Source organism: Phascolarctos cinereus, unplaced genomic scaffold, assembly GCF_003287225.1.
Source record: "Phascolarctos cinereus isolate Bilbo 61053 unplaced genomic scaffold, phaCin_HiC Scaffold_4;HRSCAF=312, whole genome shotgun sequence".
Classification (NCBI taxonomy): Eukaryota; Metazoa; Chordata; class Mammalia; order Diprotodontia; family Phascolarctidae; genus Phascolarctos; species Phascolarctos cinereus.
This window is the reverse complement of record NW_027555847.1, coordinates 176,864,345-176,884,664: the sequence shown is the minus strand read 5'-3', so window position 1 is coordinate 176,884,664 and position 20,320 is coordinate 176,864,345. Positions and strand designations below refer to the sequence as shown.

The window sequence follows — 20,320 nt, the reverse complement described above, 5'->3', positions numbered from 1 at the left end:
CTCAAAGCTAGTTAGTGGCAGAGCCAGGACAAAATTCCACATCTTTCTGGAGGTCCTCTTTCCATTATACCATACTTGTGGAGAGGTGTGTGTGTGTGTGTGTCCGTCCACAGGTAGGTGTGTGGGGCATTGAGCACTAGACAATAACATCACGTTATCATAAATATGACTTGAGTCACAGAGCTACTCACATTTTCCCTCTATTACAGGCTTGGGTTGGAATGCAATAAGTAGAGTTTACATGACATCTTGCTCATCTCAGTGATAAAAAACATATGAATGCAATCCATATATTTTTATAGTGCTGAGGGAAAATATAGGAAATGAAGGATTTTTCAGAGCCTATTGTGAGATATGAAGAGATTGGTGAAGAACATAAATTGAGATACCAGTTCTAGCTCGAAGCTGTTTAGTGAAAATGTTACTGCATTACTGAGTGTCCTTGAGAGATAACTGTAAGAACATGATGGTCAATTTTAGGTGCTGTGACACTAAGAGGAAATTGAAGAGATAAAAAAGGTTATGTCAGTAATAACAATAAGTAATCTACTAAAGGAGAGAGATTTATATTTGTTCTTAGTTCTGGGCAATATTCTGGCCTACCTTCACCCACAGCCCCCAAATCTATGAACTGGTTGTATTTCAAAAGTTTAGTTGTAAGTTGGTATTGACTATACTTTCCTCCGTTCCCTACTCTATCTCTTGGTGAACCATTTCGACTTTACACTATTTATTCTACTCTCAAAACCTTTGTCTGCTCATTCTAACACTGATCACTGCTTGCCCAGCCCTAATCTTGGATTACTCCTACTCTTCACTATTTTGCTCCTATTTTGCTGAATGGGGTGGAAAAATTTAGGAAGCTCTAGGGATAGAGTCAACTACAAATTTGTGTTATATGGTTTCAACTGGACCCTTCCCAAGGAAGACACATTCAACACAATGGTTGTGGATCCAAATATGAAAAGGAAAAAAAAGATCCAGTTTTGAAGGGCTTTCATCAAAGTCCACTGGAAGAGAACGTCTGAGTCAAGTAGGGATGAGAGAAGACTAGGTAGAAAAGTTAAAGAAAATTGGAGTCTTTGCATTGACACAGTGTGAATAGAGGGTTTGAAAGTAAAGGGATTTTGAAATCTTGGAAAGATGTTGAGGGAGGTTTTGCTCTCATTGAGGTAAGGATAGGAGAAACTTGATTTAGTTATTCTTTATGATATAGAAAATATAGAAATATGTTTGCAGCATTAGATTATTTGAGAATAGCGTCCTCTTTCTTTTCTAATAAGCAGCATTTCCTGCCTGTGTGTCCTGTCCTCTTTGACCTTCCCAGAGTTACAACTGAAAAGCCTCAGGGAAAGGTAGAGCTGGATTAAGAAATTAAAGGAATTAACTTAATTCTTTGGGTGATTTAAAAGGAAATAAAAAAAGAGTTATGGGGAGCTGGGAGTGCCACCACAAACTTTTTGAACACGAGCTAACTGAAAACAGCTTGGGGAAATTGAGATTTAAATGTTACCATTAATGATTATAAATCCAGATTTTATTTGGTTGAAATTTGGTTCTGAAACTAAATCATTATGTGGTCTCATTTATGATAGGGGTGGGGCCCAAGCCAAGATCTTCGCCCTTTGCCCCAAATGGAATCTGACTCACAGGCCCCTGACCCTCATCTCCCTTGAAAGCCCTAGCTTACCTTTAGATCTTATTCAGATGCACCTTCAACCCTTGCCCTGAATAGAATCTGGCTCCTGTTTGTCTACAGGACCCAGAAAAACCCTTAAACCTTCAAATTTCCTAATCGACTCCCCTCATCTCCCTTTGAAAGCCTTAGGCTCCCTCTTGTCTATAGGCCCCAGAAAGGCCTTCCTTTATCTCCTTTTGAAAGTCCTAGCCCCACCTTGATTTTGTGCAGATGCCTTTCAGACTTCTGCCTTCCTGTTCCCTCCATTATCTATTCCCATTGTCTATTCAATCTCTCTGACCTCCCCAATTAGAATTCTTACTTAGACCCTTTTCCCAACCCCCTTCTCTGGCCACCCAAAGTTACTTTAGTATTTAAGATCCACCTTGGCCCTCATTCAGATGCTGAGAATCTCATGCTCAAAAGGCTGAGAACCTTTTATGCCCGCTCGTCTTTATGGGTGTCACCGGCCTATATGTTTTATCACTAATTAACTTTTCCTCTGGCTGAAGAAGATTTGAGTTGAATTCTTTCAGACAGGGCCTGGTACCGTGATCTTGGGGTCCCAGCACCCCAAAACCCCTAGACCTCTTCAATTTACAGTAAGGTACATTCTCCTATTAGGAAAACTGTGCTAAGTCAGAACTTAATACAAATCACATGATGCTATTGAGCATTAAAACAATATGTGGGAAAATGCATGTATCGGGAAGACCCGAGTTAAAATCTGGTCTCAGAAACTTATTAGCTGTGTGACCTTAAGAAAGTTACTTCATCTCTGTTTACCTCAGTTTCCTAATCTGTAAAGAAAATTATAATAATAGCCCTCACTTCCCAGGGTTGTGAGGATTACATAACTGTGAAGTGTTTCACACAGCGCCTGGTATATGGCAAGCACTATGTAAATATTAACTATGTTACTATTTCTTTAATTGAATGTAATTACTCTGTGCTGGATTGCCCTGTAATGGGTTTTAGATGTGATTAATATAGAAAACCAAAAGTAATAAAGTGAATGACTTTCTATGTAAGATAATTTGGAAATGCATTCAATTGAATTGATGTCACCAGCTTGATAATCGGTTTGTTTCATTTTTTAAATACATGTATGCTGTTATTGTATTTCTCTAAATTTTTTTCTTATATTGTGAAATTTGGGGAAAGTGGCTTCTCTTTTAACGTGGATGCTGTTAGATAATGAATTTCGCTATTAAAGAATGTGGTCAAAATGTATGAAAACTGTTAAATATTTAATTGGGTAGATTTTGCTTTAAAGAAGATAATAATAATTTATTGTTTAAAAAATATGGCAAAGACCTCTTAAGTTGTCCTGTGTCCTATTAAGTTGTATCTATCTGTGACATTCCTTGGACTTTTTATTTGAGCAAAATCATAAATCTTATCAGCTGTACTGATAACATGCTAAAGCAGAGTACTGAAGTTTGAGAAATTGGGACCATGCCTAGCCGAAGTGGGGAAACTTACTAGTTTACTTATAGTACAGAGTGATTTTTATCTGACAGATTATGTGCCTAACACTTATGGAACTGTACCCGTTAATAAATAGTTTGTATTGAAGTTACATCTTTGAACCAACTTAGTAACAACAGACCTTAGATTCAAAGTTTGTAATCTTGCTTTAGCTGGGAACAGGCAATAAATAAAAAGTTAAAGGCTTATTATAGTCAGCATTTTTTTTCTGGGGTTTGGAGTCAATTATTATGTGTTTTACTATATGGGTGAAACTTCAGAATGTAATTATTCTTAAATTATAAATGAAAGTTGAATAAGATGTCCTTATATGTGTTAATTATTAACTGTTCTTGCAACATGAGAAAAATAATCATTGTTGTCCAGTCATATCCACCTCTTTGTGACCCCATTTGGAGTTTTCTTGGCAAAGATACAGGAGTGGTTTACCATTTCCTTCTCTATCTCATTTACAGATGAGGAAACTAAGGCAGACAGGGTTAAATGATTTGCCCAGGTTCACACAGTTAGTCAGTATCTGCAGCCAGATTTAAACTCAGAAAGATGAATCTTCCTCATTCCAGGCTTAGCACTCTATCCGCTGTGCCACCTAATTGTCTTAAGCTATAATCAGTGAAATTTTGCTATTTGAGGTTAAATCTCTAGGGACTATAATTCAGTATTGTTTTAAGTTTTGATTTCAGGTATGGTTCTCTGAATTGTTATGAGGCCGACAGTCCACCATTCAAGGGAAATACCATGTACTGTCCAAAGGAAGTGCATTTTGGAAACTGCCATAGGTGGATGTATATCCCTGGGAAAAGTCGAGGGTATTACCTTGGCTTAGGCTAAGGTAAGATCTTCCTGACTCAGTTTCCCATTGTGATATTCCATTTCCCATCTCATTAATTTTTTTTTCCATCTCATTAATTTTCAGTCTGGTTTTTGATATCTTGTGAATAAATATGGAACTCTGCTGTATGATTGGCTGTTAACTATGATTCTTGCCTATAATCAAACTGAGCTAAGGAAGTTTTCCCCCTGTTAGGGCTTATGTCAGATCAGTCTGTACCCTTGTGGGGACAGTATTGATACCGTATTAACCATATCCCTCCTTTTCCTTTCATAGCAAATTTCTATAAACAGGGCAGGTGAACTGTAGAAGTTTTTGTTGTTACAGTACTAAATCAATTAATAGATTAATACTAAAACATCTCTGAGTTACTATAATAGGATGTAAGTATGGAAGTTCTTACTGTTTTCAATCTGAGTTTGTAGTCAATTCCGTATTCTGTATAATGAGGCAAATGAGTTCTTAGTTTGGCCATCATTTTGCTGCTAATTAAGATTAAGACCTTGAGGTATCTCATTTTTTCAGGATGATACAGGGATAATATTCTCAAAACCAGGAAATGAGACAAAGTTGTGAAAGTTTTCTAATTAAGTGGAGTAGTAAATTTTGAGAAAGCAAGAAGATCAGATTTTCTCCAAGATTGTATATATATGTATATATACATATGTCATTATATATTATATATATACATACGTGTGTATGTGTGTATGTGTGTGTGTGTGTGTGAGAGAGAGACACACACACACACTGACTGTGTTTATGATTGGTTTCCAAATGTTTCTAATGAAACATACAGGCTTTGAGTATATTAGTATATTAGTAACAAGTTCTCAGAATTGGATCAAGGATTTTATATATAAAATTGCATTAATAATTATAAAGAAAAGTGAAATTATTTTCATATTTTGAAGTCTCTGATAATTTCATGAGACAGAAGGGCTCATTTTCCAAGTCAGGCCCTCATGGATTTTCTTTTTTAAGATTCTTCTTTTCGCCTGTTGATGGCAGTGTTTCTATCAGGTATAATAAGGTTTAGGTAAAGATTGAAACTGAAAATAGTACCTAAATAATGAAATTCTCTGAAGTTTCAGGTGAATTATGGGTTACTAATTTTATGTTCTTCTGATAACTCTGTTGTTAATAGGCTCAGAACCATAAGGCTTCAGTTGGTTTTCACCATATAACTAGTTATTGAAAAAACAAATTTATGAGGTTATATTAAATTATATTGAATCTTGCTACTGGCAGACTCTAGCAGAATTACCTAGGAATCTCTATGAGTGACTTGGAACCAAAGAAGCCTATCTAGTAGGAGAAGCCTTCTACAAAGCTGCCCTGATAGTGAAACCTATTTCAGAATGTCCAAAGGACGATGTTTGCAGGGACCAGACAACTACCTGGGACATCTGGGACTCGAGCTAAAATGTACTGATTAAATGGATATTGGGAGTGGGTACCAGGTTACAAGGAGACTTGAGGTTATTTTAAGGCGTGTATGTTTGCTGAATTTTCTTGGTGACATGTAAATCTTCCCTCTCAAATTAGTCCAAATGAGCCCTCTAAGTAGTTTCATCTGTATGTAGATCTATTTAACAAAGTTTATTTTCTTAGAGAGTATAAAACATTATGAATCTCTTATACTGTTTCTGTCTCTTACTCAACCATTTAGCTTTCTTTAAGGTAGAGTGTCATTCTGTCCAAAAATCCCTAGTAGATAAAGCATTTAAACAAGTGGTCCTGGGGATTGAGAACCCCAGGATCAAAGAGGGGAATGTTACATTAAAAATCAGCATTGGTGACTCCATTTTGCTTTTAGTCACCACTATGTGAAGTTAAGTTTCAACTCCACGTAAATCACTTGATTTAGGAGGTTTCACAAGAGTACTCCCCCTCCTCACTGTAACCTGACTTAAAGAATGTCACAGGAATATCCCTCTCTCTCTCTCACCTCAGTTTCTCCTGACTCCCTTTCACCAATGAGAAGCTAGATGTCTCAATCTCATATTCCTGTGTTTCCTGTTTTTGACTCCCTTCAAATTGTGTATTAACTATGAGAAACCAAGCTTCTGGGTCCTTGGCTACTGAGAGTCTTGGACCTGGTTTGTTTTTCAACCGAATACATTGCCAAGTAAATTGTTACTTGGATGTAATTACTTGGTTTCTTAATTATTTAATTACTGTAACATTAGCATTCTGATGTCCAGGCATGTACTCTTCTTTCTACCCTGTGTCCTCATCAACTAGGCTGAAAGTATTCACCCAATTCAAAGCTTCTATTGGTAATCCTAGTGGCTTGGTAAGAGGATCATCTAGAAGAGATGACAAGGTTAGGAGCAAAATAGATGCTGAAGGAAGCAGACAGGAGTGGAAAAACGGTGTTGGGAATAAAGTGAGGAGGAAGCTGGCACAACCAATCCAAGATATTTGTGAATCCTGGGCAAGATTAAAAAACCGGGTCTCCTGTGTATTGTGTGTTAACCAAAAAGCTTTAGGTCTTCAGTATAGCATATATAACTTCATTTAGCATAAAATAAATGCCCCTTCCTTCAATTCTCTTCCCTCCTCCTCCCTGCAATGGCTGACTACTAGTGGTATAAGGAGGATTAGGAGCACAGATAAGACATTTCCTTTCCCTTCTCTTCTGGGATTTTCTAAGTTGGCCATATGCATATCATGGATCTTACTCTCAGAAATTGCCTGCTTTTACCTTGCAAGAACCTTGTTCTAGGGGCAGCTAGGTACCGCAGTAGATAGAGCATCAGCCCTGGATTCAGGAGGGCCTGAGTTCAAATGCAGCCTCAGACACATAACACTTATTAGTTGTGTGACCCTGGGCAAGTCACTTAAGCCTAGCCAAAAAAAAAAGAACCTTGTTCTAATGACTTGATCTAGAGTCTGTTCTTGCATTCTTTTTGTAATTATGGTATTCTTTTTGTAATTATGGTATTGGTTTACATATTCACTGATACATCTTCTGACAAAGACTGGGATTTTATTGAAGAGCTGGAGTATTGTGATTAGTTTTAGACACCACAACTAAATTTTAGAAAAGATGAGGTAAAAAGTTGCCAGAAAAGGCATCAACTAGGATGGTGAAGGTATTAAGTTCACAACATAAGACAGTCTGTTGAAGGAACTGGGGCTATTTAGTATGGAGAAGACTCAGGGGGAATATGACCATTGTTGTCATTAAATATTTGAAGGCTTCTTACCTAAAAGAGAGAGATGAGACTTGGCCTGTTTGGTTCCAGATGGCAAAAACTGGAAAAATGGTAGAAGTGGGGGCAAAATTAAGGTTGATGTAAGGAAAAAAAATCCTAAGAAGTAGAGTTATCCAGTGGAAGGGGTTGCCTTGGGAAGTAGTGGAAAGTAGATGACTTCCTCACTGGAAAGACTCAAATCACTACTTGTCAAGTAGGATTTATTCTTTGGTTATGGTGGGACTTTTCAAAAAAAAGCATTTATTAAGTGCTAGGTACTTATGTGTTTTACGAAAATTGTATTTGATCCTCGAAGCCTTGTGAGGTAGGTGCTATTATGATTTTTTTTTTGCAGTTTAGAAAACTGAGACAGACAAAAAGATAAGTGACTTGTTCAGGGTCACATAGCTGAGGCCAATTTTAAACACAGTGACACTAGATTCAGGACTTCCTCACTCTAGGCCCAGTGCTCCCTCCACTGCACCATCTAGCTGCCTCTGACGTGACAGTCACTGATTCCTACAGAAATCCTATGACTGAAATGAGTTACAGTTGTTATCTCAGTTATAGTTAGATAACCTTACTTAGAAAGTTACCAGTAGTTCAGCTAAACTACAAATCACATGTGAAAACTTGTCTCATTCTAAAGAATGTACTGTCTTCGTATTATATTGATGGATGCATTTGAAGTTGTAATACAATATCTGAAATAGTTTTTTTCTTTCCTCAATATCATGACATCTCCCCCAAATAAAGTACAGAAGTTTAAATACTCTTTTAAATTACAGAGTCCAAAGAAAAGTGGATTTGGTACTTACCCAGTTAATCTTATCAGTGCAGATATACAAGCCTGCTAATTCAGGTTTTGTACAGTCTTAAAAAAAATCTGAATTAAATGATTTAGAGGGGTGTGCTAATCCCATTAACCAGATAAATATAATTTCATCTAGTGTTGAGTCAATCTCTTCTTTAACTCATCAACAGAGATTTGGGATTAGGGTGCAGCTATTGCCTCGAAGTACCAGACGTGAATAAAAGCACAATCACTACTACAGTCATGACTCACGTTTACAGAAAGGTGTTGGATGGCTCCAGCTTCCATTTTCAGTGCATTCTGCAATAGGCTCTCCTTCCAGGGTATATCCTATATTGCAGGAGTATATCACTCTTGGACCGACTGTATTATTTTCATGTTCAACTCTCCCATTCTCAAACTGGATTGGAGCTTCACACCTGATTTCTAGAGGGAAAGAAAAGTGTGTGTTAATAGTCTCATGTTCAATTTAATTTGTAATTACTATTTATTTTTCTGCAACAATTGCAGAAAAAAACACCCACTACTTATTAATGAAAAATATCCAAGAATTTGATCTTTGTTTCATTAACATGAAATTTTGTTGACCATCTAAAGACAGTATTGTCTCCATTAGATTACTGGGTTTTGGCATCATGATTTCAGAGAAATAAAAGTATAAACTGCCTTAAAGAGATTTTGCAAAATCATTCATCATACCATATGTCCAGATTGTTTTTCTTCTTTGGGATGAGTGTAGGGAAGGTCTACTAGACATCCTTACAGGGAACTCTCGCTTTGGAAACTGCCTCCAAGAAATTCAGTTACTTTGGCTAAGCTGTAATTAAGAGTTACAAAGTTGCCTAGGGCACTTATAGGGTAAATAGTAATTCTACTAGCATGTGAAGGAAGCAGGATTTGAGATCTGGCTTCCTAGGAGCTCAAAGCTGGTCCATTCCTGATTTGTAATTAGAAAAATTTGCACTCTCTCTGTCTCCTGATTCATTCTCTTCCCATCTCTGCCCCTACCCCCTGGAAAAAATATAAACATACATACATATAGATACTTCAAAATGTATTTTTTAAAAAAATTTAGGCAGTTGGGATTAAGTGATTTGCCCAGGGTCACACAGCTAGTTAAGTGTCTAGTGTTTTGGTCTGAGGCCGGATTTGAACTCAGGTCCTCCTGACTTCAGGGCCTGTGCTCTATCTACTGAGCCACCTAGCTGCCCCCAAAATATATTTTTAATGATGAAAAAGGGGGCCCTGAAGTCAGGAGGACTCGAGTTCAAATCCGGCCTCAGACCAAACACTTGACATTTACTAGCTGTGTGACCCTGGGCAAATCACTTAATCCCAATTGCCTAAAAATTTAAAAAAAAAATAATGAAAGAGGGATGCACAGAATTCAGAGAGAGAGGGAGAGAGAGAGAGAAAGAAAGAGAGAGAAAGAGAGGGATCAAAGAAGAGCCACAAAGATAGTTAAAAGCTCAGAAGATAAGGTATATAAGGAAAATTCAAATTGATTAGATAGATAACTCTGGAGAAGAGAAAACTGAGAGCCAATGTGTTAATGATCTTCAGCAGTATTCAGGGCTCATACTGTTTATCTTTACTGGAGAAGAAGAAAGTAGGAAATCATATTAATGAATATGTAAGGTTGTTTTCAGGAAGAATTTGGGTATCGAGGTAGTGAAGTGGATAGAGTACTGGGCCTGGAGTCAGGAAGACTCATCTTCCTTACTTCTAATCTGGCTTCAGACACTTATTAGCTGAGTAACCCTGTTTGCCTTAGTTTCCTCATCTGCAAAATGACCTGGAAAAGGAAATGGCAAATCATTCTAGTATCTTTGCCAAGAAAACCCCAAATGTTATGGAGAGTTGGACACAACTGAAAATGACTGAACAGCAAGAGGAAGAATTTCTTCATGGTGACTTAAATATATTTAACAACAACAATAATAAAATTACTAATAAGTCGGGAATTCCTTCTCTAGAAGGAAATAGATTCAATTCTTATTTCTCTGTGGTAATATAAATAAGATCCTATTAGAAGAGTAAGAAATCGGGGGCAGCTAGGTGGTGCAGTGAATAGAGCACCGGCCCTGAAATCAGGAGTACCTGAGTTCAAATGCGGTCTCAGACCAAACACTTGACACTCACTAGTTGTGTGACCCTGGGCAAGTCACTTAACCCCAACTGCCTTAAAAAAAAAAAAGAAAAAAAAAAGAAGTGTAAGAAATGGACCAGATGACCTTTTTGTCTTCTCTCTGGCCTGTGCTTGGGTGCACTGAAGTTCAGCAGACAAAAAGTACAAAGCAGGGGAGAAGACCTAAGTGTTTAGGAGCACATTGCAGTTAACAGAAGTAGGCAACAGAGCCATAGAAAAATCACAGAACCTTAGGGCTAGAAGGAAACTTTGTGATTTTTTTTTCACTAATACATTCCAATACATTCATTTTATGGGTGAGGAAAGCGAGGCCCGGAAGATGCCTCTCTCCCAAATTGGGCCTGCTCCAAGGAGAGCGACTGAGGATCATCGTTAAGGGTTGGCTCCCTGATTCTTGCCCCCGTTCATACTGGAAGACTTTTGTTCTTGTTTAGTTGTTATTTCCTGTCTTTTTCCTTGTATTTGTTGAACTGAATTGTTGCATTGAGTTTCTTTTGTCCTCTCCAATTCCTTACAATTCACTAGAAGAGAAAACTACTAAACAAAAAAAAATGCTTTTCTTCAAGTCACAATACAATTCAGGGAAAGATTTAAGAGAGAAACACAGTGCAAGTACCTGATTCTTCAGTTCAGTGCTTTGTTTACTGAATGGGAATGGAATGGTTTAAAGCTGACTAAAATGAGTCGCTGGCAGGGATGTTGAATTCTAAGGAACTGTATTCTAGTTTGAAAATGTGTTTAACTGGCAACATGATACATTATTAATAAAGCAGATGTTTTCTAATTCCATAGACTTATGGCCAGAAGGTGCCTTGGAAGTCATCTGGTCTAACCCTTTCATTTGGCAAATGAGGAAACTTAAACCCCAAGAAGTTAAGTGACTCATCCAAGGTCACATAGGCAAAAAGTGGCAGAGTTGATTTTCAAACAATTCAGTAAAATTCTTTCCTTGCATTTTATTTAACAGCTTTTAGTTTTCCTTACCATCCCATGATTTTGATGCAACTGCACCAAATTCAGTAAAACTGATCTATACATTGAAGTGAGTCTCGTACATTGTAAAATCCTGCTGTGAATCAACATTGCCCTGTATGACTGGAATCAGATGGTGCTGGCAGTTACAGGTAACAGACTCCTAATTGGGGGGACTAATTATAGTTTAAGACAATAGAGTTGGAACCAAATGTCAGGTTCTTCATTTACAACAAGCAGACAAAAAGGCATCAAGTCCTTCTGTGGCATTAACAAAAATGTGTTAATGTGGAAGAATTGTAGTCTTAGAAAATTCATGTCTGCACAGAAGCATTATGCAAAAAATGCAACCACCATTTTTCAATGTACTTTTGCTTTTCACTGCTTATAAGATAATATGTAGTTTGAAACCTCTGGTCATTTAAAAAAATTCCTTGCTTTATACTTATTTGTTTGGAGTAGTTAATATTAGAAATCTGGGGAACTTCAGTCATCTAATTTGGCTGTTCTCTTGACTTTGAAATCTTGGAGCTGCCAAACATCAAACTAAAATAAAAACATGAACTCCCCAAATGAGCCTTTTTCCTTTTTAAACTAGTTGTATACCTCCAAATTCCTAATTTTCAATAGTTTATAACCTCTTTCTCAATTTAGCAGGCTGAGAAGAGTAGACAAATTGTTACAATTTGTTACAATTCACTTGATCCTTCCTGTTAACTTGGAACATGAGTGGTATTTTTTTTCCCCCTTCAAGAACGCCTTTTCAATAATTAAGAGTGTGACTGAGGCACAGAACTGGGTGACTAATATACTTTGTGGGTGGGATTCCTTCCTGGCCTTCAGACACTGGAACTTAGATCTGAAATGCCATTTCTATATATATGGTCATAACCCAATAGACTTCCAGTCAAAGTCAAGTGGAAAAGAAATTAGAAATAGCAAAAAATATTGTACAAGATAAATACAGAGGGTACCTTCTGTCAGGCCTGAGTAGAGAAATACTATTTGTGTGCAAAGCAATTAGCCAGTTAAATCATTTAAAACAATTTGTCTTTAATAGATTGCGTATGACCACCAAAGGGACCATACAGAGGATGCTAGTTACCTCCTTTGTGAAGAGTTAAATCATAGATTATATATTTCTTAGAGCTAAGAGATCATGTGGGTCAGCTCACATACAGACTCAAAGAATTTCAGAGATGGAAGGAACCTTGGAACCTATCTCCATGTATTCACACTGGCAATATCCCATGCCTAGAAAGTATTCTTTTCTTAATGCCTCCTCATAGAGCCTCTCTTCCCTAAAGATGCAGCTCCGGGACCATTTTTTCATGAAGTCCTTCCTAATTCCCCTCAAATGCTTGTGCCCTCTCTCCTAAACTACTGTAAATTTAGATACTGTATACATTTGTATTTATCAAGTTTATATTTATTCTGTATATATATCTATAATTTATTTATTTATTATTAGTTTTCAACATTCACTTCCACAAGATTTTGAGTTCCAAATTTTCTCCCCATCTCTCCCCTCCTCCCACCCCAAGATGGCATGCATTCTGAATATCCCTTCCCCCAATCTGCCCTCCCTTCTGTCCCCTTCTCTTATCCCCTTCCCCTTCTGTTTTCCTGTAGGGCAGGATAGATTTCTGTACCCCATTGCCTATTTACCTTATTTCCCAACTGCATATGAAAACAATTTTTAACATTTGTTTTTAAAACTTTGGGTTCCAAATTCTCTCCCTTCTTCCCTCTCTGCCCACCCTCATTGAGAAGGCAAGCAACTGGATATAGGTTGTGTATATGTTTTTATTTGCAATTCTTGTCTCCCTCATTAGAAAGTAACCTCATTGTGAGTAGGGATTGTTTCATTCTTTGTACTTGTACCCTCAGCACCTAGCACAATGCCTGGCTCATAGTAGGTGCTTAATAAATGCTTGCTGGGGCAGCTAGGTGGCACAGTGGTTAGAGCATCAACCTTGGAGTCAGGAGGACCTGAGTTCAAATCCGGCCTCAGACACATAATACTTACTATCTGTGTGACTGTGGGCAAGTCACTTAACCTCAATTGCCTCACCCAAAACAAAAACAAACAAAAAAAACCCCATACCTCCCAAAAAATCCCCACTGGTATATACTGGAAAAGTCATTATCCAGCATTGCTTGAACACCGTCAGTGAGGAAGATCCCACTACCTCCCGATCAGCTCATTCAACTTTTTAAATTATATTAAGAAACTTTTCTTCATAACAAGTTTAAATTTGCCTCTGTGCCTTTCCTATCGTTCTTCCTACTTCTGCCCTCTCAGGCCAAGCAGAACAAGTCTTAATTCTTTTTCTACATCCTATGACAGCTTTCCAAATACTTGAAGACAACTAACATGTTTCCCTTGAACCTCGTTTTCTCCAGGATGAACATTACCAGTTCCTTCAGTTGATCCGACTAATTGTGCATTAAGGGCGGCTAGATGGCTAGAGTGCTGGGCCTGGAGTCAGGAAGATCTAGTTCAAATCCAACCTCAGACATTTACCAGCTGTGTGACCCTGGGCAAGTCACTTAACCCTGTTTGTCTCAGTTCCTCATCTGTAAAATGAGCTGGGGAAGGAAATGGCAAACCAGTCCAGTATTTGCCAAGAAAACCCATTGGAGTCACAAAGAATTGGACAAGACTGAACAACAACAGTGGTGCATTATGAGGAAAGTGAAGCCCAAAGGGGTAAGTGATGTGCCTATTTTCTGATGTTATAAATTATTTTGTAAAGTTAAGGTACTGAGAACAATTTCATGATGTGTTAAGCTGACAAGGCACAGGGAAAGCTCAGGCTTAAGTGATTACTCTCTTCCCTTACATGTTATTTCCTCCTCACATGGATGACTTCCCAAAGCCTTTCTGTAAAGTAGCTTTGGAAAGAAGAGGTTAAGACCACGACTCCTTATCCTCCTCATCGGCTTTTTTTCTTGCTTCAGTTCTCTCTTCTTCCCTTACCCCTTATCAGGTGGGGGCAGAAAGAACCAGATGGTTTAAAGGCAGAGACAGTGCTGGGCCTTACTGGGAAATAGGATGAGACCATGTTAAATAAGTGGATAACTCTTCACCTTTCTAAAATCTGTCATCTAAGCTTTGCATGTACTTTTGCTTTACCTCATTTTCCCTTTAATTACCTAGCAAAGTTTTATTTCCACTCTTATCACTCAGTAGGTTTCATGGCTGAAGGGTTTCACTCACTTTGGCCAGTAGAGCTGAGGGAATTCAGTCTCTCTTGGAATCTAGGGAGGGCCTGGTGGCAGCTTCCCTAGTGAAGGGATTGGAGTGGGAAATATATTAGAGAATAAGGAAACTCTCATAAGGAGTAGCCTGGGTTTTTACTTTGAATTCTGTCCTTTTCACTTTGGGGGTAATTTTCTTTCTTTCTTTTTTTTTTTTTGGCAATTGGGGTTAAGTGACTTGCCCAGGGTCACACAGCTAGTAAATGTCAAGTGTTTGGTCTGAGGCCAGATTTTAATTCAGGTCCTCCTGACTTAAGGGCTGGTGCTCTATCCACTGCGCCACCCAGCTGCCCTTGGGGGTAATTCTCTACACCATACAGTGGTTGGAAGATTAGGAAGGAGACCAAGGAAGTTTTTTTCTGAGGCCACAATGGCAACAATTAGGAAATTACCTGGAATTCATGGGAGGGAAAAAAGACAGTTCTTGAGTGCTAGAAGCTAAGTCAATGACCTGTGACTGGAACGTCTGGAAGGACTGGCATATTTGTCACAAAAGGTGTTTGGTAAAAGCTTACATCTTCTAGCCAGTTTGTGTTAGTTAAAAAACACATTTATGTGACCAAAAGTACAAAGCCCGGGCTCACCCTTTTCCCACTACCCCTATCTTGTGACACTTGTGACACTACATTTGGGGCTCACTGCTACCACTACTTCCTCTAGTTTTTCTGAGTTTTCACTCATGAGGAACATTCTTCTACCCTACCTTACCCTACTCCTACAAGGCTTCCTCATTTTTAACTCCCCTTGCCCTGTTTCCTGATAGCAGCCCCCAGCCCCTTAGTTGTTTAAAGGGGGATTTAATATCAAGCTAGACTACAGAGGAAACGTAATTATTGGGGGAGGGGGAGAGGCGTATAATAACAGGTGATCTGAAATAATTGTTTCATAAATAAAAAAATCTCTTATGGTTTAATTTAGGTGTTAGGGTGCACTCTTTTACCACGGCACATGGTGTTTTCTAGGGAGAAGGGGAAAAATTAAAAGTAGTGCAGTTTTGAGGCACATGGGGTCAGGGCGACTCACAACTTTGGAACTGAGGGCTTTGATGTCTGTTTTCCTTGGGAAAGGACTGAACAAAATCTCATTGATGAGAGTGGTGTCAGTGGTGAACAGCTGACATTGCTGCTAAACTGGCCTTCTCGGCAGCTAAACTTTCTCTGCTGGGCTAGACTGCTCTTCACTGTTGAGGTAGTATTGTACACTTGAGGGTCTAAGCCTTTAGCCTGGTATTTATAGAGCTTTCCTGATTTAGTTCCCTTGCTGAGTTCTGAGGTGCTCTACCTAGATGGCAGCAAAGAGAGAGGTAGAACCTTTCTTCCACCCATTTTCTCTTCCAGGAAGCAGGTGACAGGGAAGAGAAAGGTAAAGCCTTTCTTATATCAGGCTCTAAGGTCTTTTCATAGACCAGTCATCCTGGTACAAAGCTGGGTCACTTCAATGAAAGATATCCCTTCTGGTTCATGGTGATCAATAATATCCTCAGTTCTGTTGGCTAAGCCATAACAAGACAATTCACATTTGTCAAATAATCCAAAATCAACCCTGATAATCAAGTTTTCCCAGTCATGAGCTCCAGAGTTCTCCTGTCAGTCATATTCAAATTAGATCCTGGAAAACAGGGCACTATGGCCATTTTTATCCTGAGGAAGTGTCTTGTCTCTGTGGGCTACCTTCTTGGGTGTGTGTGTGTGTGTGTGTGTGTGTGTGTGTGTGTGTGTGTGTGGTTTTCTCCCAAAAATATGTCTCACATTCATCTTTTAATTGGCAAAATTGCGAAATCTGAAAGGACCACCTCATTACATCCAGAAAAGGCAACACATACAATATCCATCAAGAGTCTGTTCAAATTAAACCTTCAACATTGTACTCAAACTAGACGAATGCAATCTGTCTCAAGTGGGGGATGGGTGGCTACCGAGGAGCTCAGACACAGAATTTTGTATTGGTGGTACATGGGGCCTATAGTATAAAAGAAGTGAATTTGACCAGAGAAGAAAAAATGAGAGACATGAAGTCGTTTAAAATATAATGGGGGAGGGGCAGCTAGGGGTGCAGTGGCTAGAGCACTAGCCCTGGATTCAGGAGGACCTGAGTTCAAATCCAACCTCAGACACATAACACTTACTAGCTGTGTGACCCTGGGCAAGTCACTTAACCCCATTGCCTAACCAAAACAAAACCAAAATAATAATAATAATAATAAGGAACTTTAGGAATTAAAACCTGTCTTGGAAACCATAGAATTGTGCAAGGTTCTAATTAGAAACAATTGTAGAGATCGCCTAATTAACTCTCCTCATTTTTTTTTTTAACCCAATTGGGGTTAAGTGATTTGCCCAGAGTCACACAGCTAATAAGCGTCAAGTGTTTGACTGAGGCTGGATTTGAACTCAGGTCCTCCTGACTTTAGGGCCAGTGCTCTATCTACTAAGCCACCCAGCTGCCCCAACTCCCCTCATTTTTTAAGTGGCATGTAGAGGGGTGATTAGGACAGGTGATACTAGAGGGGCCTTATGAGCCACCTTATCCAAACCCCTTGTTTTATAGATGAGGAAACTGAGGCCTAGAGAAGTGAATTTGACCAGGGTCACACAGATATAAAGAAGCAGAACCAGAATTTGAACCCAGGTCATTTGATTCCAAATCTAACACCCTGCATTTGGTAGCAAGGGACTGAAAGAAATAACTCTTAATTAAGTTAGCATTGATTATCCTGTTGATTTATGTTAACTTATAAGGCCTAATTCAGCTAGTTTTTAAATAAAGAGGTATATAGTCACTGTGGTAAGAGATTAAGTTTGTCATTTCTGCAGAGCTGAACTGTGCTGCTGAGCAAGTTTGTTTGTTTTTTTCTAGTCCCTTTCATGAGAAAAGAGATCTCAATTGCACTTTAGGACCATTCCATTGCAAAAATATTCTCAGATTTTGAAAAATGCCAGTACCACATTCTTAACCTTTTACCACTGACCACTAATGATAATAAAATAATATCTAACATTTATATAGTGCTTGAAAGTTTGCAAAGTGCTTTGCAGGTATATTATTTCATTTAATCCTCACAACAATCTGGTACTATTAGTACCTGGTAGGTACTATTATCATCTCTATATTATAAAGAAAAATGAGTTTGAGGAGCTACCCAGGGTCATGTAACTAGTATCTGTGGTAGGATTTGAACTGGGGTCTCCCTGATTCCAAGTCCAGTGCTTATATCTACTGCACTGTAATCTTCTTCTTCCTTCCCTGTCCTATTTCATTCTAATTCCCTAATCCATTCTTTAACTTTACTCTCTAACTCTAGTTACTTAGTGTGGCACTATGGAAGAAAATGGAACAGAGATGGTGTGGATTGAGGACAATAAAGGACAATCAGGAAGGCTTTACCAAAACCCTACTGTGATATCAGAAAGGGTCAACTCTTCGAGTACTGCAGACAGGAAACTCTGAAGACTGGCCTACCACTTCCCAGAAGACATGAGATCAGCCTCCATGAACCCCTCATAATTTCCAATTCAACACTCAAGCCACCTAGAGAAAGAACTTAAATATTTTTAGGGTTGAAAGTGATTGCAGAGGCCAGTCAGTCCTGTTCTTACTTCAAAAGAACTTCATGAAATGAGGGCTTTTCTCCAGCTTTTAAAATTAGTTTGCATGTTGTTTGTTTATCGTGGCTGACTTAGTTATTGGGGATGATTTAAATTTCTGTACTCCAAGGCCTAAAAATCAGCAGTGCTCAATAAGATAGAATCTAGCGCTGCCGAATGAGACGTCAACATTGTTTAATAGAATTTATCCAAGGCTTGCTATTTCAGCTGGATATCTCAGAGGAGCACAAACATAAGAACCAATTTCTCATGCCATTATTGTTTAAATTAAACAACTGCAAAATAAACTCAGCCTCTTGCTCATTTCCTTTTCATTCCCTTTTTGGAGTCTGTGGTCACTTCAGTTTAAAAATGCCACCCAAGATGTTCAAAGTTATAGAACAGGATATGATAGAGTAGAAATAGTATAATATGGAATGGGATGGGATGGGATGGAGTGGGATGAGATAAGATGGAATGGGATAGAATGGAATGGAATTAAAGAGACATGATAGGATGGGACGGGATGTTAAAAAGACAATGAGATGGGATAGGATGGAATAGAATTGAATAGGATGGGACGGAATGGAATAGAATAGACAGAGAAGAGAAGAGAACAATCTATTTTAGAACTAGAAGGGATTTGAGGCAGCCAGGTTTAGGAGAAAGAGCACTGACCAGGGACATGACAAAGGCAGCATGGATTTAGAGTTCAGATCCCGACTGATGCTGATGGAGTTAGACCCTGGATTCTCCCCCCCCCCCCACCCCATGGCCAAATCCCATCAACTGGCCTTTCATTGTGGCTACATCCAATCTCCCCCTCCACTGTTTTGCCTCCCTATGGCCCCAGGCCATTTCCCCATCCTTGCTAATTTTATTACCTCATGGACTACTTGGCCACTAGATCCCTTCCACAGTCTTTCTGTTTATAAGGTCCATCTTAAGGTCTCCATTAAGATGCTCAGATTCCTAAAACCTAGCCACTGCTTACCCATGTTCAGACTCCTTAAGAGTCTGCCCAATATGACAATGTTCTAATAAACCTTGTCTTTGGCTGAAAGAAGGCTTGGGTCGAATTGCAGGACCCCTAACCTCTAGACCTCATCAGTGCTACCTGTGTGTCCTTGAGTATGCTTAACCTTACTTGTATTTATCTAGAAATTTATATAACATGAAATAAGTGTTAGACAAAATGACTTCCATTTCCTTCCATTATTAATCTATGATTCTATGACAAGTCACTTATCCTTTGAGTTTTTTTTACCTCACAGTATTGTGTTAGGGTTTGTACTTTTGTATATCACAAGGCTCCATATAAATTTGAGCTAGTATTATTATTATTATCTTGCCTAATTTACCTTCTCAGTTTACAGATGAGGATATAGAGGCCCAAAGGTGATTTGCTCAAGGTCACACAGGTAGGAATTGTTAACATCTGCTTTGTGATCGAACTCTAAGGACCACTGGGCTTTTCCATCTCATTTGCAGCTGAAACCTTCCATAAGTATCGTCTCCTGATTTATAATATGAGCTTTCTAAGAATAGAGGCTGTCTTGCTTTGCAAATAGCAAGTCCTTAATAAATGAGTTATTCAGTTCATTCTAGTGATAGAGCCCAAGATTTGAACTCAGGTCCTCTGACTCCAGCATTTTTTCTACTGTACTACACTGCGTCCTGATTTCCAGTCAACCTAGGCCTGCTGCTTTCTCTGTTCCTGGTTTCAGAGCCCTTTTTGTTCAGGAATCTACTACACCTCTGGAGGATAGACCCAGTGTGTCCTATGACTCCAAGAATGCTGCTAACCTACATTAGCCTAATAAGCCCGCTGCCCTCCCTTGCTGATACAGTTTAGAGGTTCAGGGGTGTTGGGACCCCAATATCATAACACATGGGTCTTGTCCGAAAGAATTCGACCCAAGCCTTCTTGCAGCCAAAGTTAAGGTTTATTAGATCATTGTCATATTGGGCAGACTCTTAAGGAGTCTGAACATGAGTAAGCAGTGGCTAGATTTTAGGAATCTAAGCACCTTAAAGGAGACAAGATGGAGCATATATTCAGAAAGACTATGGGAGGGATCTAGGAGTTGCCAAGTAGTCTATGAGGTAATACAACTCCAGGGAAATGGAGCCTGGATAGGACCAAGGGTGGGAAGTGGCCTGGGGCCATCAGGAGGCAAGACAATGGAGGGCCAGGCTAAAACAAGGATAACAGAATTGGGGGATTAGTTGTAGCCATGTGAAAGGCCAGTTGATGGAATTATAGCCTCAGGGAATGTCAGAGATTTGGCCATGTGGCCAAAAAAGTCCAGGGTTTTTCCTTTCTGGGGTCTAGA

General features: G+C 38.9%; 1 protein-coding gene and 1 long non-coding RNA gene across 7 annotated transcripts in view; one reads left to right on the top strand and one right to left on the bottom strand.

Moving 5' to 3' along the window:
• SVEP1 (sushi, von Willebrand factor type A, EGF and pentraxin domain containing 1) overlaps window positions 1–20,320 on the bottom strand; it is a 317,149-nt gene that overhangs the window by 34,651 nt on the left and 262,178 nt on the right. The window contains 1 exon segment of the mRNA XM_021001765.2: window positions 8,268–8,441. Coding sequence (XP_020857424.1) covers window positions 8,268–8,441 — 174 coding nt within the window.
• LOC144456835 (uncharacterized) overlaps window positions 1–20,320 on the top strand; it is a 301,200-nt gene that overhangs the window by 193,032 nt on the left and 87,848 nt on the right. For 3 of the 6 annotated variants that reach the window (XR_013485986.1, XR_013485988.1, XR_013485987.1), the window contains exons 3-5: window positions 11,132–11,288; window positions 13,543–13,849; window positions 17,702–18,909. This is a non-coding gene — a long non-coding RNA (uncharacterized LOC144456835). Of the gene's footprint in view, window positions 1–3,844; window positions 4,002–11,131; window positions 11,289–13,542; window positions 13,850–17,701; window positions 18,910–20,320 lie in introns of those variants that run through there. The other 3 variants (XR_013485989.1, XR_013485990.1, XR_013485991.1) reach the window with 2 other exon arrangements.